Here is a 16,993-nt window from a genome sequence, read left to right as displayed (position 1 = left end):
CAATATAAACGTGTGGCAGAAGCATGCTGCACATTTTCATACGGGTTTGTCCATTGACCACAGTGTTTCTTAAACGGACAGTCAAAATGTGCATCTTCATGTGCTTGCAAAAAAAAAGCACGCTGAACCTTCAAAAACGATGCTGCCTTGGTGTGAACGGGGCCTAGTACCGTGTTTCCCCCGAAAATAAGACACTGCGGCCGCTCTTAACATGTAAAAATCAAATTACATGTGCAGCTACCCCGGAAGATCTAGCGCTATCTTCAGGGATTTCTGTAATATAAGACCTACCCAGAACTAGGTCTTATTTTCAGGGTAGGTCTTATATTACAGAAATCCTTGAATATAGTGCTAGGTCTTACTTTCGGGGTAGGTCTTACTTTCGGGGAAACACGGTAGGAGGCTGATCTGTTTCAACATCCTAGTCCTGGAAGTAGGTGCTGATCCTGGACGGTGTGAACCTAAACCAGAGCCTCAGCTTTTTGCACAAATCCTGCTCGATTATTCCTCCATCCGTCATCAGATCACTTGTCATCAGGGTAGGAGCTCGGATATGATTAAGCAAAGCACTGCTTCGCTACTATAATGACCGCCTCACACTGTGGAACAAAGCAGGGTAAGGCAGTAATAGGAAAATATCTGCAGGAGCCTATAGGCAAAACTGGCACCTAGTCCCATGTTTGTTTGTTTTTTGCACAGCTTCCACAATTCAGGTCCTCTAACAAAAGATCTGATGCTATGTTCACTGTGTTGTTCGCTATGGGGCAGGTAAAATAACATGTCGTACTGGCTAACTTAAGAAAAATAAAACCTCTACACATTCCTCTGCCAGCTTGGATTTACTCGCATCTTCGGTCTTTCTATTATTACAATTGTTTTTACTTCTATATATATTCCATTTGTTGCTCACCTTCTTAATATCTCGTGTGGCTATCAGTCCCCATCCTTTTCCCTCAGTCTTGATGATCTTGGTCTCGGGATATTGGCGCTTTGTAAAGCACTGATTCTGACACCTCACCCCGGCAGGACACACTTGAGGATGACACTCGTACATCAGCATACGGTTTAGACATTCGGAGTCAAATCCACAGGGTTTATCACTCGACGTCTTACAATTGCACTTAGGAATTTCGGAAATATCAGCAGTGTAAACTTGAACTTTGCCATACGGCTTATTCACCTGGAAAAACAGTTGGTGTACGAATGAATGGAACAGTAATGGAGGGGCCAATATCATTTAATTTGATCTGCGTAGTGTTTAAGGGCAGAACAAAACCACTAACACGGCTATTCACAGAAGGGTGAAGAGTTTGAAGGAGGAAGAGACGAGAACAATCTAGACAACATAGCTAAACCAAACTTTTTTTTACAAATCAGCTATTTTGGCCTAGATTGGTCACTTTTGCCTTCTCCAAACTCTTCATCCTTTTGTGAATAGCCCCCTAAATGTCAAGAAATGTATAACACTCCATCCGTTTTGTCAAATTCTTGTACCTTTATGTGCTTATATGGTGGTGGCTTTTTTTCGTTTTCCTGAGTTTCTTTTTCTTTCCGCTGTGACTTTATCTCACAGAAACGCTCTTCAGCTTCTTGCAAGGCTGTTAACAAAAAAACAGTAAAACAAATTGCAATAGTCTGATCGATTTGGACCCAAATCTGGATTCCATAAAACTTTACAGTATGGCTACAAGCCAAACTATTTTTTCGGGAATAGGGAGTGGTGAGAGTTTAGAACCACTGCCATGATTTTATTGCTGTCCGTGTACCCATTACGGGGACTCTGAATCGAATTTTAAAAAGTCAGGGTAAACCCAAAATCTTAAGTTACCATCTGAATATTACTAGGAGGGGAAATCTTCCCATGGGAACACTTGTTCTCAACAGAAAGTCTCCCTAAGAGACAGACCTCAAAAACAAAACTGACAGGAGTTTTAAACACCCCTAGTCTATCCAAAATGAAAGGTTTGCCTTAAGCTATACTTCTATATATCACAATTTACTGCCATGTAACATGGTCCCATTTAGAAAAAAAATTTGGGATCTCAAAGCAATGACTAACAGTCATTTGGGGTCCCAATAACAGTACTCAGCAGCCCAACAGGTTGAGCAATTCTGCCCCAATACTTAAATGTCAACAACGTACCATTTTTAAAGACTTTGCCGATGCTTTTTACTCCATGATGTTTGCTCCCTCGATCGCCCTCCATATACGGGAAAACTCGCGCGTGGTGGGTCCAGTAATAATCTTTAGAACCAAAAAAGAAAACTGGGAACTCTCCAATCTCATGTTTCATCTTCTGAATGTTCGTAGGAATGTTTTTGGGTTGACACACTTCTGCTGGCCACCATCTGGTTTTTAAACATAAAAGCAATAAAATACATATGGTAAACGTGTATTGAGCAGTAAAAGGCCCTAATGACATGAGCACTACTGAAAAGGAGGAGGGCACCACCCAACACATGTCTATGTCTAAAAGATCTTTAGATCAAGAAGAGTTTAGAACAATCATGACTATTAAAATTACCATGTCAGAGATATTTACCTACAAAAAAAAAAATACATTTTGTACCTATCACAAAAAATTTCTCTTGAAGTCCAACAAGGGACACAGGAAGTCCTTAAAAGAGAACTATGAGGTAAGTGTTTTCCCCCATGGTTCTCTTTAGGGTCACTGGAGGACATATACTAGCGTCCTCCCATGACCCAAAGCTCATTTTATCGCGATATCGATTACGTACTCTGAGAGCTAAGCACAATTACCTGTTTAATTATCTGCACTTATGTAATAAAAAAGTAGTTGTCTTTACTACAATGGGACTATTTTTAAATTAGAGCTTGCGGTATACTGAGACCGCCGCAGCCAGGACGGATCCCGACAATACTGTCGAGATCCACCCTGCTGCGTGACCGACAGCTGGCTCTGCCTACCTAGAGGTAGAGCCAGCTGTACCCCCAAACCACCCCCCGGTCCGGACTCCCAAACCCCCCCACCGTTCAGCACTGCACTGGAGGATCGGAGAGGGGAGCGGTCACCAACAGTCACAGCTCTCTGCATCAAGAAGTGAGCGAGCAATGGTATGTGTTCGCTCACTTCCCGATCTATTGAGCCGACGTGTGACAGTTTCATTGTCACAAGTTACCTTTTAATAACATGTTGAAAGGTCAGAGTAAATTAAATTGTGATGGGAATGCATACCTGTAGTTGCCCAGTTTGACCCAAATGATATCCTGGTATCGTGGTTTCTTCCCTCCTCTGCAGTCATTGCAAAACCAGGTTCCCTCTGGCATCTCAATATTCAAGCACTCTGGATGGAAAGCGGAGGGACAGGACTCACAGCACAAGAGATTTCCACCTAAACACAAAACAGAGACGACTTATAATTCACACTTCAGAAAAAAAAAAAAAAGCCAACAACTAAACACATATTTTCCAACAATTATGGGACAAAAATCTAAATTGATGTGTTTATCAAAATCAGGATGACTGACTGGAGCTGTATACTTAACGCAATATTAAACTCTCAAACTTTTTTCAATATTGAATCCAGATCAAACAAATATACATTGCCCAGCAAAATTATTTCTTCAGATTTTTGCCCAAGCACTTGGAATCATCATGTTTTCCTCAGCAAAAAAAAAAAAAAAAAAAATTCATATCATTATCAAATAAAATAAAATGAAAGAAAAGGCACTCACCTTTGGAACATACGAAACACCAGCTCACGTTGACATGGGAATGATGGCTGTTGCCCTTCTTAGCAGCAAAGTGTGCAGTACAGATTATGTTGGAAGGTGACAGCACTGTGCATCCTGCTGCAATACAGGACTCCCCACCATGGTAAGCAATCGGGCAGCGGACACAACGTATCAATTTATCTGTTAGACATGAACCACTGCTTAGAATTAATCATCAACAGCCAAGCACAATACTGAAATCACAGACAACATGCACAGGCAGACAATTTACCATATCAGCTAGAAAATTCTGGCCATGGCTCTCAGTTTATCAAAAGCAAGGACACTAAACTGCTGCGTCCATTCACAGCCAGGTGCTTCTAATCGTGCACAGGGGACGTTCCGAGAATACAAAGGCACTTCTGATCAGTTGTATTAATGCAAATTCTATTTTAGTGTAAACCAGTTTGGATGCAAATCGAAGCTAGTAGTGTATTCAATCTTATCATAATGATCAAGCTAGTAGTTGGTGTTCAGTTTAGACGGGTTTGAGCTCCAGTGGTGAATGTGTAGCTTACACTAAACAAAAACAAAATGTATCCCCTCCAAGCAATGCAAAGCTAATAAGTTACTAATTATTTCAAAGCATCCTCAGCAAAGTGGAACTTAAAAACAGTACTTACGTAAGTTGCCGTAAATGCCCCAAAAAGCAAATGCGATATTACACAGGGCAATGAGGATCATCAATAAACTGATACATTTAACTTTTCAGCTCTGCCCCTATTTTGTCTTTATAATTCTAACTGGGCATTGCAAATATAAAATATATTTATTGCAACACAAAGATTACAACGCATGGCAATGCGTCACAAAGCTTTGCCATGCGCTGCCACAGTTAATTTAAGTTTTTTTTGAAAGAAAAAAATACATTAAAAAATTCATGCATTTAGTAGAACTGTAAATGCCAGGTCCGTACGACGTACTGAGCTGGCCAGCTGGAAGCACTTTTGTAGCTCCGTACGACGTACGTCCTTGGCAGCGAAAGGGTTAATGGATTAGTAAACACTGATCAGGTTAATTTGTGTAGACACACTTAGTAAAAGAAGTGTAGCTCACTTTTTATTATTCTGATGCTGGAGGACTTTGACACGATGCAGCTTGCGCAGTGATGAAGAGGACAGCGGAAACCTTTGTTGTCAAACACAGCAAGAGGGTACTTGCGCAGACAAGCCTCGTGGTAGAACTTGCCACAGTTTAATGCACTGCACCGTTTGACTTCTGCATCCTTCTGCTTACATATAAAGCACGTGTGAATACCTGCACAGGGACAGAAAACACACTGTGTAAGGGGGGAAAAAAACAAAAAAACTCAAGATATGCTTGTCCACACTCGATAAATCATTGCAAGTGACTCTACAACCTTTATTCAGGTGGACTTCTACATCTCAGAATTTAGCTCTCGGAATTTAGCTCGCCATCACCAGCTAAACTAATTGGGATTTAACTCATCAAGGACTGGACTGTATTCTTTTCCCTTCACTTCCTGGTCACTACAGAAGGAAAATCTCCTCAAAGCTGACACAATAAAATGCCTTTCTTGATTGTTCATCGGCAAAGATAGCAAACCTCTAGATTCAAGTCCTGCCACTGGGAGGATGGACACCAAGAAAGTTTGATAACGTCAGTGGTAGTGGTAAGCTCAAACTTCAATGGAAGTCAGCAGTACTAGAACAGGTTAGGTTGGACTAGGTAGGGTCCCTGTGCGCCACAAATAATCCTACACAAAAACAAAAACCCAACAGGCCTCAACAAGCCAAATGCAGAAAGGTTGGCTCAGTTTTCTAAAATAATTATAAAAAGCGATTTTAGTCAGAAAAATATCTGTGGATAGTAAATTTCATACCATTCTGCTTCAAGGTGACCCTTTTTCACCCCATCTGAAGTTTCACATAGGTATTGTGGTTTTGTATGTATGTATCTTGAAGTGTAAAAGACCATGGACGAATAGAAAGAGGCCACTCACCGGAAGTACACTCTTCACAGAGAAACTGTCTGCTTGGCTTTGCAGAGAGCCCGATACAAGACAAATGGAAAGCAGAGAAGCACAGGCCTTCACACAGCAGGAGGTCCCCAGTTTTCTCACACATCTAAAAAATAAAAAAAATATGACAGTAGATTGAAAAGGGTTACTGCAAAATACATCAGTTTTACTGTTGAAACAGCCAATCATATCGGTCAATTAGCAGGCTCTCATTTCGTTCCTATACGCTCAGTCAAAAAAAACAAAACAATCTTTTGATTCTGTTGAATCAAAATCTCAGAAGGGATAAGGGCTGGTTAACACCTGGGCGTTTTACAGCGCGTTCCTAAACGCTGTAAAACAATCAACATGTGAAAACCAATGATTGCCTATGGGCATGGTTCCCACCTGGGCGTTTTACAGCGCGTGGGAACGCGCTGCAAAGCGCCCAAAGAAGTACAGGAGCTTCTTTGGGGCGTTTTGCCGCGCGTTGCCATTGGTATTCCCCAGTGTGGATCGGGGTTAACAAAGTGGTAACCCCGAGCCACACTCGGGAATACAGCATACAGGTCTTACCTTGTCCGCGATCCCCCGCTGTGTCTTTTTTTTTTTTTAAATAGTGAAAAGAAAGAAAAAAAAAAAAAAGCTCATTGAGCTGCAGACAGTCCCCGTATTTCTGTGATTTTCTTGGGCCTGTTGGCGGTTGTTTTCTGGTTGCCCAAACGCTTAGCTGCACTGCTACTGGACAGCCTGAAAATCAAGGACTTCAGAGTCCCTCAATGGACAAGAAAATCCTTTTCTTGGAGTCTGAGGGCCACAGGTCCCACTCCCCTGTTTGTGATCATTCTCTTTGTACTGCTTTTCTACGGAACGGATTGGGAATGGTTATTCTGGTCAGGCCTCCAGTATTCATTTGCTAGTGCCCAGTCCTCCTGCAGGCAGTAGTAAAACTTGTGTTGCACAATGGACTCCAAGAAAAGGATTTTACAGCGAGTACAAAAGTCCTATTTTAGCTGCCTAGAGTACCACAAAGTGAAACGTCCCAATATGCTCAGCAGGAGTTCTGGAGGTCCAGGATCCTGATAAATTACTACAAAGTAGCAACAAGCAATGAGAACATCCCACCCTAAAACACAGGAACCCGCTCAAAAAATGAAAAAAGGGCCTCAGTCATGAAGGGGTTAAATAATGCATGTGTCACTGCGCCAGGCACGAGGACAACTTTACTACATGAAAATACCTGACAGAGGCAAGATAATAGTCAATAGATTTTACTTTATTTAAATCATAACACAGATGTTTATAGCATATAATTTCTTGGTACACTATACTTTAGTTCTAACCAGTCAAATAGTGATGTGTGGGATAGTGTAATATTACCTGGCAGACAAGCTCCTTCTTTGAACTTCCTTTCTCACACTTCTTTGACAAGACAGACTCATCTGCGCTCTCTGATGGGGATTCAGACCTCTCATCAGACACCTACAATGAGAGTATGTTCTTCAGTAATAATCAAATACATTAGCCAGCTCCTTAAATATGATAAAAAGGGAGCTTGTATACACTCTTTATACCTCATTATCGGCCAGAGACAGGGGGGACACGCTCTTACGGACAGCACGTGTAACTGAGCCCAAATCTGAACTGCGATTTCTCTTCTTCAGCGGCTTACAAGCATCTGACAGTTCACACGCTACTGCAAAATAAACATTACAATTCGTAGCCTCAGGCGTTTAAAAAAAAAAAAAAAGCATTTACCCAAAACAGAAGAGGTATTATTATACTTACCTACTCGAAAGCCTGTTTCCGACATCTACTCCCTGTTCTGCAGGCTGTCAGAATATTAAGCTTTCAGGAGTGTCAGATGCCTGTCCCCCCCTGTTGCATGTTGTGGTTCATTCCGCACCCCTATTTCACACTGTTGTGTCCTAGAGTGACGTGGAGACTGGAGGATAGAACCATGGCAAGCAACAAGGGACATCAGAACCAGAAACTCCCAGGAGCATTGATTGCAAAGATTCTGACAGAGGCTGCAATGCTTTCATAGAGAGAAAATGTGAGCCACAGGCTGCCGGTGATGTGTTATATTTATTACAGGTCAGGGAGTGTCAGTTTTTTGTTTGTCTATTCCTGTCTGGGTCCGATAGAAAGCAGGACCACATAGCAGGTCTGATAGAAAGAAGGACCACATGACTGATGGTTAGGAAGACACCCAACCCACGGTTCACCAGACTGGAGTTCTGCTTTAAATGCAGTTCATTGCAGTGAAAAATGGCTGCACTCTTGCTCTCTGAATTCATTCTGTTATCTACGAGAATGCTGCAAAAGGCTGATGTTACATATCAGACAAATGATGTACAGAATAAGGAGGCCAAATTTACCCAACATGCATCTCTACACATTGGATATGTCCATGGTAGCAGGTCATTAAGCAAAAAAGAATTGGAATACTTACTTAATTGACAATCAGCCCACAATGAAAAAACACAATGATGTTCATTTGGTCCAACCATAAAAACTTGGGCTGTTCTCTTCCCAAAAATGAAACCATTTTTTTATATTAATGTTACCAGGTGCACCAAACTCTTGTTTGCTATAAAGATAAAACCAGGTTCCTTGGCTCCGTTGAAAGCAGATTATGCTTTCTATCGGCAGACATCAGGGAAAGAGCACACGCCCCCCCCCCAGACTAAAGATTAGTTTGTAGGGAGGGGATTTGTTTCTTTTCAGAACAGAAGAAAAAGCAAATCCTACTTCTAACATTAAGCCAGCCAAAAAAAAACCCCAAACAAGTAATGGAATCCCCCTTTAGCTTAGCCACCTCTATATTTCAGTACATAGCATGAACAGTGCATTACCTGGCTGGGCCTTTACAGGGGCACGTTCTCTGCCTCTACATGATTTTGAAGCCTTCTCATTACTGCTTTCCACTTGCTAAAGAGGGGGGGGAAAAAAACAAAATGCCACGGATGATAATATGCTAGTGACCACCAAGTCTATGCAAACAAACTGAAAATGCTGCTTATTGACATTTAAGAACAAAAACTGTGTACGCGATATTGCTGATTTGTGTGCCGTTCTTGCGTACTCAAGTGACAAAATAGCCTTGCCTATATGTACAAAAACAAATCCTTGGCTGCCATCTAGTGGAAGACTTTCAAAGCAGAACACCACTTCCAAAAGAAACGCATGCCATCTAAAGCAGGAAGTGATATGACGTTGGACGTCTGGAGGGTAATATGGATGGATGAACGTTGAGGGAGGAAAAAACAAAAAAAAGGAGGGGGGAGGCTAACTAGCACGATCTATGCCTTCTTACAAAATGAAACCAATGCGTGGCTATCGTGTAGTCTCTAATGAACCAATCAGGTGTTGCAGAGCATGGAATATTCATGACAGCGATGGTTCCTTATTAGAAATGGAGATGAGATTTCATTATGCTCCAATATTCTGACACGCTAAATACGGATGGACTGTGTGCATGGTGGCAGATTGGTTCAAATACATTTGTACAGCAAGCAGATCGTTTGCAGAGATTCCTTTATACATGATAGAATAGCTGCACCATTGGTCACACGTAAGTGGGATGATGTATGGACTTTGCTGCACATTACTCTTGACGCTGCACGAAATGAAGGATGCGCATCATATATACATATATTTTAGCAGATTGTCAATGGCGATTTGTGACACAGCGAATCCATTCATGTGTTGCTTCATTTACTACTCACCATATAGCAGGTTTAACCTAATTGCTATTGTGGAGCTACAAATACCAGGTTATTCCACTGATCAGGGTATCTTTGGGCTTTGGACTAAACAGCCACAGGAAGAACATCTTAGCAATAGTCAACTGGTAGATCTAACAGCATTTTAGAAGGCACCTAGTTAGGTGGTTTCTTCAAGTGCCAACTGAACATGTGATTTTAGTTTAATAAAGCACAGCGACCTCTGTTAAAACTGCCCCCTTCTTGTCATAAAAGAATACTAAGGCCGATAACACTGGTCTCCTAAAAAGTCTTATCCCCCGACTTTAATGCTAAGTCATTACACTGGAACAGTTATGACGATCCAAAGTTCTGATCAGGTAAACAAACAAATGCATGAGCCAGGAAACTAGCATTTGGAATAAGTTTCCCTCATAATAGAGCGGGAAAAGGTCAGCACTAGTTGGGGACCCTGACCTGAAGTATCAGACTGTGGTACCATATTTTGATTTAACGAAAAATTGTTTATATCAAGTATGCAACAGAACAACTTATTAAATACCATTTAAATACAAATCTTCTTTATGTTACTAAGGCCGGGGTGTAGAAAGTAATATAGAATTCAGAAGTCAGTCTGTCCAATCTAGGAGGCAGCAGGATTTTAAGAGCCAGCTCAACAACTAGCGACATCCTCATAAGTTAGGAAGCGGCTGCTATTTTTAAAGGAGCATTGGTGTCCTGGATTCTGGGATTGGTCCGGCCCTGCGCAAAGGAAAGCCCATATCTTACATGGTGTTATTGATGCATTTTTCTCTATTAACTCGAGTTTCAAAATTAGTAAATGGGATGCAGTACATGGCGGCTCTTTCTAAGATTTAAAAAAGGGGACTGCCATAGTATTTTTGACCATATGTTAGAAGTTCTATATCAGATTATTAGTATGATATGGAGACCAGTAACACAACAGGGCAGCTCCTGCTCTCTCAATACTGGCAGTACAAATTAAAAAGTTTAGACTGGGGACCTCACTTATTACTCATAGAAAATGATTTTTAAGATGCATTTTTTGTAGTGCAGGTCTGAAAATAAAAGATGCTGATTGTTTCGGTCAACTCAAATGGAAAAAGACCAAATGCTCTAGTGTGTTCACATGGACAGATGCCCAACCTCCATACAACGCTCCTGCTGGGAAGCCAACATATTTTATGTACTGGCTGTGAAGAGTTCAGTCATTTTGGCATATTGACCTCTTTATCATTTTTACTTTCGAACACTTTCCATACATCATTCAGCTTAACACTTGTAGCCATGAAGAACTCAATGACAAGCAAGTCAGAATACGATGCATAAAGCATTCCTGTAAGGGAAACGCAAGTTCTTTTTCAGTCACAATCTTCCTTTTAATTTTCCATCCTATACTAGAAATGCATGTTCAAAGGCAAAGATTGTTATACAATTTGTTACAATGTAGACCTGCCCTGCAAGGAAATACAATTTGTCTACATTTACAGTTTGCCCATAGGATTAACTGACATATCACACTGCATACACTTATCTATTTTTATTCCCAAAGGGGAACACTGAACACAATTAGATATAGATGTACAGGCGGGCTGGAGAGTTAGAGCTGGCCATAAATAGCTACAATGTTAGTAAAGCAGGGGAATAAAGCAAACATGGAGGTCCTTTACCTTCTGACTGTGGGTCCTGAGCCTCTTCCTGGGGCCTTCCTCATCGTCCGTAGACTTGATGTCCATCTTTGTGTGGTTTCCTGTATTTCCATGCAATCTACCTTTAGGGGGGGAGGGTGTGAAACTTGTGTGAAAAGACCCAGGAATATTGTTGCTACCCTAATTGGGTTTAACATCTAAACCATACATCCCCACCCTTCTCTTCCACAACATACTACGGGTAAACCCTTCGTGGAGAGGACATAAGCTTGACCGGATTCTATTTAACAAATCAGAAATAGCTAGCTTTCTAGATGTTTATTGGTTCTTGCCTTGAGAAAAGTGATGGATTATGTTTTTTTCTCTTTACTGGCCCCTACTGATTACTGTGCTTTATATGATGCCTGGTTTAAAGAACTTTAAAGTTTTGTTTTTTTGTTCAGCATGCATGAAGACAGCACTTTACCAACACAGAGTAAAAGGTCAATTCTTTTATTTATTGCTGGCTCATATTAACCATTAATCTTATGAAAACATAACATTTGTAAATATATGATGCACAGCGTACAATGAATCACACTTTTTTTTCTCTCCTTGTATTACTAGAAGTCGAATGTGACTGCGCTATGACACTTGAGGTGGGTGCCTCCTGCTTGTGTCACTTATCCCCCTCCCGCCACCATGTATTTTACTCCATGTACAAAACAAATGAAATGGAGAGTTTATTATGTTAAAATGATGCAGTCTGGATGGATTTGCCTGTACATAGACTGTCACGGTCCTGGTAACCAATGTGCTGTTTCTTGTGATTACGACAGGACTTGACTGTTAAAATTAGGTCCACAAAAAAAAAAAAAAAAAAAGACTTGGACGGATATTGCCATGAGAAAAATCGCAGGCTGATGTCCAGGAATGAGGCAGTGAACTCTCACAACTAGAGCCCTAGCTCTGCTCCACACACAGGCGTGAAGTCGAACAAGAAAATAGTGGCAAGAGGTAGAGTCCGGGATCCCAAAAGACACCAATTTCCTGTAGAAACATTAGGAGGCCTAGCGACTCAGACAAAGCAACATCCGCCCAAAATTTACCAGTCCCCGAGCGGACACGGGGAAAAAAAAAACAAAAAAAAACCAAAGAGGTATTTACAAAGTTGTCTTTGAAATGAAGCTCTCTTCTTGAGAAACTAATGAGGTATGATGCTTAGGATTACGAGCATTTTTTTCTTGTAATCACATGGATTAGAGGTCTGCACTGTTAGAATTACAAGCTAATAGGGTGTTCAACAATTAACAGTACTAGAGACAAGCTAACAAGTCTAGTTTCAACTGGCAGGAAAGAGAATCTGATATAAAGGCTGCACAACAAAGCACGTGAAACTGAACACATGAGATCCTTGATTAACATTACATGCAATACGTCTTGTCTTCCCAGAAAAAAAAAAAAAAGGAAAAAAAAAAAAAAAAGGCATCATCACCACTACACCTATATGTATTCAAGAAGCTGTTATTCCCACAAAAGAGGTTTCGTTTACATGAAACTTATTCTGTACCAAATATATATATTAAAAAAAAGTGGACAACATGAATTTCAATTACTTCTTGATCTTGATCTCCTCTTTGGTGACTCTTGAAATCTGTTCCTCTTGATGACCCCTGCGTCCTTCGGAGTTGAACCTTGAGAGATACAGAAGGGTTTTTTTTTTGTTGCGTTTTTGTATTTTAATGTTCCCCATTCAAAATCGGTATCCAATAATTCCATAATAAAATTCTTATACAAAAGGATAGTCACTGTGCCAATAAAGGGAGAGCAGATTATCAGCGTTTTGCAGAACTGTACACAAAACATGGCCACTGAAGATCATGCGTGATACAGAAATCTGTTTTGCATCTCCCCATTGTTTTCGGGTTTGGCTTGGCAAAGTTGAGTAGAATCCAAATAATGATTTTTGTTTCTAGTGGATGACCAAGGTTTTTTTTTTTTGTTTTTTTTAGAATAGCCTGGAATACTGGAAGAGAAGACTGTTCTAGGGACTGAACTTTTCCTCAACAGTGGCTGTGGACCTGAATGCTATACTATGTCACACCATAGGAGTAGGTTACCACTAAAGTGCTTGATAACAAAGCTGTTGGGATGGCTCATGAAATAAAAAATCTATTTTGGAAGGTACTATATCCCTAATTCACAAACTACTTAATTCAGAAAAATAAATTGAATCTGGATCTGCACAGCTTTACTGCAAGTTAAAATTAATGTACGGCACTTGCATCCGGTTCCGAATACAGGCAATTGTAGCTTCTATAGATCTCAGAAATAGATTTGTGGAACCAAACTTGGACTTCGGAAGTTTTCTGAATGGCTCAGTAGGCTCCAATATTCACCCTACAAAATGGCTTAACGTGACACTTAACTGGAACTCCAGGCAACATTCTAAACAGTCGAAATACTCATGTAAACAGCTTTAACTACCAAAATATGGTTAATTCTGCTCAGGCAGTCTTGTGATTCTGCCCTGTGGGGTCACTCCATAACTATGGACAAGCACAGTAACTCTGCCTACTCTCCCTGAGGTCACAAAATCCCACACTCCTGCCAGCATCAAATGCCGGTACACATGTCACTGACACCATTGTGCAATGCTATAGAGCCTGGCTATCAACCAGTAGGGGGAAGTGTATAGTAAAAAAATAAAAATATGTATAGGCGAGTTTTATATTGCATTTCATTTTAATGAATACACACTGATAGGTACGGCTTTTTATAGCTGACTGGATTGTAACGTTGGTGTATAACACACATTTGAATGATATATAGAACACTATTGTTTCTACAGACTTTACAGAAGTGGTGCTTCAAAAGTTCTATCTATACAGTTCCTCAATCCTTTACATTTTAATGAGGGAATAGGATAGCACTTTTTTTTTTTTAGCCCCATTCTAGATTACGTCACACTATCTCATTATATAATGTATAGGTTTATTGTGCTCATAGGAAAACTATGCAAGCTGAGCAGAGGGAATGTCGAGGCAAAACCTCATTCATATCAGCCATTAGTATGTACTTTAGCTTCAGGTAGACAGAAGTGTGCAACACTGTATATTTCTAGATAACGAGCCAGCATGTCACGTACTCTGCCACTACATATTCCAAGTGCATGCTAGTAGCAGGCATCACTGGGGGGAAAAAAAAACTCTGCCATGGCACCGAAGGCAGAGAATGCTGCAGGTCAGTTGATCCTAAACTGGCATTAGCGCTGGCCAAATATCGTCTTTGTTTAATACAAAATTGTTAGTAAATAGCTGGTTTGTGTAACTGTATGCAGTTAGCTTTTAATAAGCTTCCTAGGCCCCCATTCACCCAAATATTTTAGGTGCAATGAGGGATTCCTGCGTCAGGAACTTGCAAACTCCTGCAGCAGGAATCCCTAATCTCCTGCTAATCCAATGTCAAAATCCTAGACTTTATCCAAATTCAAGCAACAAAGCTAAAAACTCACAGCTGAATTACATTTATGTTAACTGTATACCTCCCCTCCTACCCCCGTAGAATCTGTCATTCGGCAGACCCCACTAATGAGATCCACCCTGTTGTCTTTGCATTCTGTAAGCCCATCTAAAGACCCCTTCAAGCTGTTCTGATAAAAACACTTGGACCTGCAACCCAACTGGCTCACAGTGTTGGCACTCCCACGCTATAGCTGCTTTTCGGTCCAGTGCCGGAGATTTCTGAGCAGGTCTTTCGGCACATTATAAACAGGCACCTGTTAATTATTAATTTTAGGGTTAAGTTAAGGTTTGATTATTACTAAACCTGATTTTAGAAATCCTATTATAATTTGATATTTATATTGCGCAAGTATTATTTTTTGCAACATACAACTTATTTTTTTTTTTTTCAATTCCAAAACTGAATATATCAGCTGCTGAAACAGAATGCTTCCAGGTCTGTATGTGTGCGCCGTTATGTATATGTGGAGAGATACGTGTATTTTTTTGACAAAGTTCGTTTAAAAAAAATTAATAAATAAGCAAACCCATAAGCAACCTAATGGATGTTAAATACAGATTTTGGGGGAATTAGAAGCTCTGATTAAATATCCATTTCATGGGGAAACAAAAATGCACACCTCTGCAATATTTAGGTTTGTATGTGTGAGATTTAGGAGAAAATTATGATTTCAAGCAATGAATGCAGATAAAATAATGAATTGTAGTGAATTGACCTTCATTAATTTTTGGGGCATATTTTTCAGATTTGACAACTGTTATTTGTGGAGTTGATATCTCCACTTAAAAAACATGGGCAGTTTTCAGATGCTGAAAACATAATGCATTGCTAATGTACATAGTTAATAAGCGCTTTATAGATTTTAGGTAATCACCGGATCTGAAAATATACTTTATTTTTAAAGTGGAACTACTGGACAAAAGCAAACATGACATATGATGCAGGCTGTTGATGCATTAGCACACTGGTTTTTGCTTGTTACAGTCTCCCCTGTAACCGTGATCCCGCCAGTAGATCTTTTATTTTTCCATTTCCTGTAACAAGTCAAGTTGTCCAGCAAAAGTCGTTGTTGGTCAGGACAATGCTGGAGGGGGGTGCTTACTATGGTCAGCTTTTATTTATATATAGTTTACATTTTTTTTTCTTCTTCTTTTGCAATAAACACCCATTTATGTCACTATTTAAAGGTGGAACTGGGCTTTAATATGCTTGTGTAAGGGCACATGCACATCACTTTGGGTCGTTGTATTCATTATGTAACATTTAAATGGGCTGACAATGCACAGCAATTAACATGCATCATTTCATTCCAGACGCAGTGCACCAAAATACATGGTATGATTTACCATGAATCATGCTGCAATGCAGGTGCCTTCCTTTAGTGCACTAGTGTGCCACTAAAAATCAGCTGACACCACAATACACTAAAGCATGCGTGGTGCATTGTGATAACATGCCCGCGATTACCACAATGCATAGATGTGAATGGGCCCTTACCTAAAGCATAACTAAACTCTGAAAGATGTTACATTATAAAGAATAAGTTTTAGTAGCAGTACATTGAAAAGTTTACATTCTGCTTGTAATTCCTCCAGAAAAATAGCAGTGTACTTCCTCATATGCGAGTGTGCATACAACCTCATAGCTGTATATGTCCAGTTTTATTTCAGCCACAGCTGCCTCCGACCACTCGTCTCAGGAGAATTGGTGATATCACTATTGTGCTGTTTAATGTTCTCCTTGCTAGACGCTCTGAAAACTCTGCCTCTACCAAGATGGCCACCTCCATGTAGAGCAAGGCATGGTAGATCAGTAAGAGATCATTCACATGGCCACAGAGAGCTGTACACCAACGTATTCCTGCACCCAGGAGTCACAAGTGTTTGCCTATAGCAACAGCCAGAAGTTTCTCTGCATCTGTCATTGAGTTATGCAGTTTGTATCCAGGGACGCTCATACGTCCCTGTACCAATGCAACCAGATGTTTAACCACTGTCATTGCTTTGTACAGGCTGCTGGCCTGGACACAAAACACCTATGACTCCCGGGTGCAGGTATATGTTCAACAGTGTACAGACCTCTGCGGCTGTGTGAACAAAGCCCTAATGGGGAAAGATTGGTTTTCCAGGCAATACTGGTGACAAATCATTTGCCTTTTTTTCCTCTCACTTGAAAGGCCATGTCCATCTAAGGTTGACTGTACGCTATACAATCTGGGCGCGCTGCCTTTGCGAGCCATGTGTCATGTCATTTTCTGCTCGGTACCTCAGCTTGCGAGTGCTCGCAGAGCTGAGCGTGCCGAGATGAACAATTTCAACTTCAGCCAATCGGCTTGCGCGTATAAACCAGCGCGTCGCGACAGCTGGCAGGTTGTTACGGACGAGCCGATTGGCTGAAGGGGCGGTCGATCCTCCGA

At 40.7% G+C, this 16,993-nt stretch overlaps 1 protein-coding gene across 1 annotated transcript in view; it reads right to left on the bottom strand.

Annotated features, from left to right (window-relative positions):
* WHSC1 (Wolf-Hirschhorn syndrome candidate 1) overlaps positions 1-16,993 on the bottom strand; it is a 74,090-nt gene that overhangs the window by 11,825 nt on the left and 45,272 nt on the right. Inside the window, exons 8-19 of the mRNA XM_018558726.1 lie at positions 12,669-12,746; positions 11,095-11,195; positions 8,555-8,630; positions 7,271-7,389; positions 7,077-7,178; positions 5,700-5,823; positions 4,793-4,993; positions 3,698-3,877; positions 3,198-3,354; positions 2,144-2,349; positions 1,495-1,598; positions 911-1,180 (exon numbers count right to left, since the gene is read on the bottom strand). Coding sequence (XP_018414228.1) covers positions 911-1,180; positions 1,495-1,598; positions 2,144-2,349; positions 3,198-3,354; positions 3,698-3,877; positions 4,793-4,993; positions 5,700-5,823; positions 7,077-7,178; positions 7,271-7,389; positions 8,555-8,630; positions 11,095-11,195; positions 12,669-12,746 — 1,718 coding nt within the window. The remainder of the gene's footprint in view (positions 1-910; positions 1,181-1,494; positions 1,599-2,143; positions 2,350-3,197; positions 3,355-3,697; positions 3,878-4,792; positions 4,994-5,699; positions 5,824-7,076; positions 7,179-7,270; positions 7,390-8,554; positions 8,631-11,094; positions 11,196-12,668; positions 12,747-16,993) is intronic.

The sequence above is a fragment of the Nanorana parkeri genome, unplaced genomic scaffold (genome assembly GCF_000935625.1).
Source record: "Nanorana parkeri isolate BGI_ZX_2015 unplaced genomic scaffold, ASM93562v1 scaffold354, whole genome shotgun sequence".
Taxonomy (NCBI): Eukaryota; Metazoa; Chordata; class Amphibia; order Anura; family Dicroglossidae; genus Nanorana; species Nanorana parkeri.
This window is presented reverse-complemented; position numbering and strand designations above follow the sequence as displayed.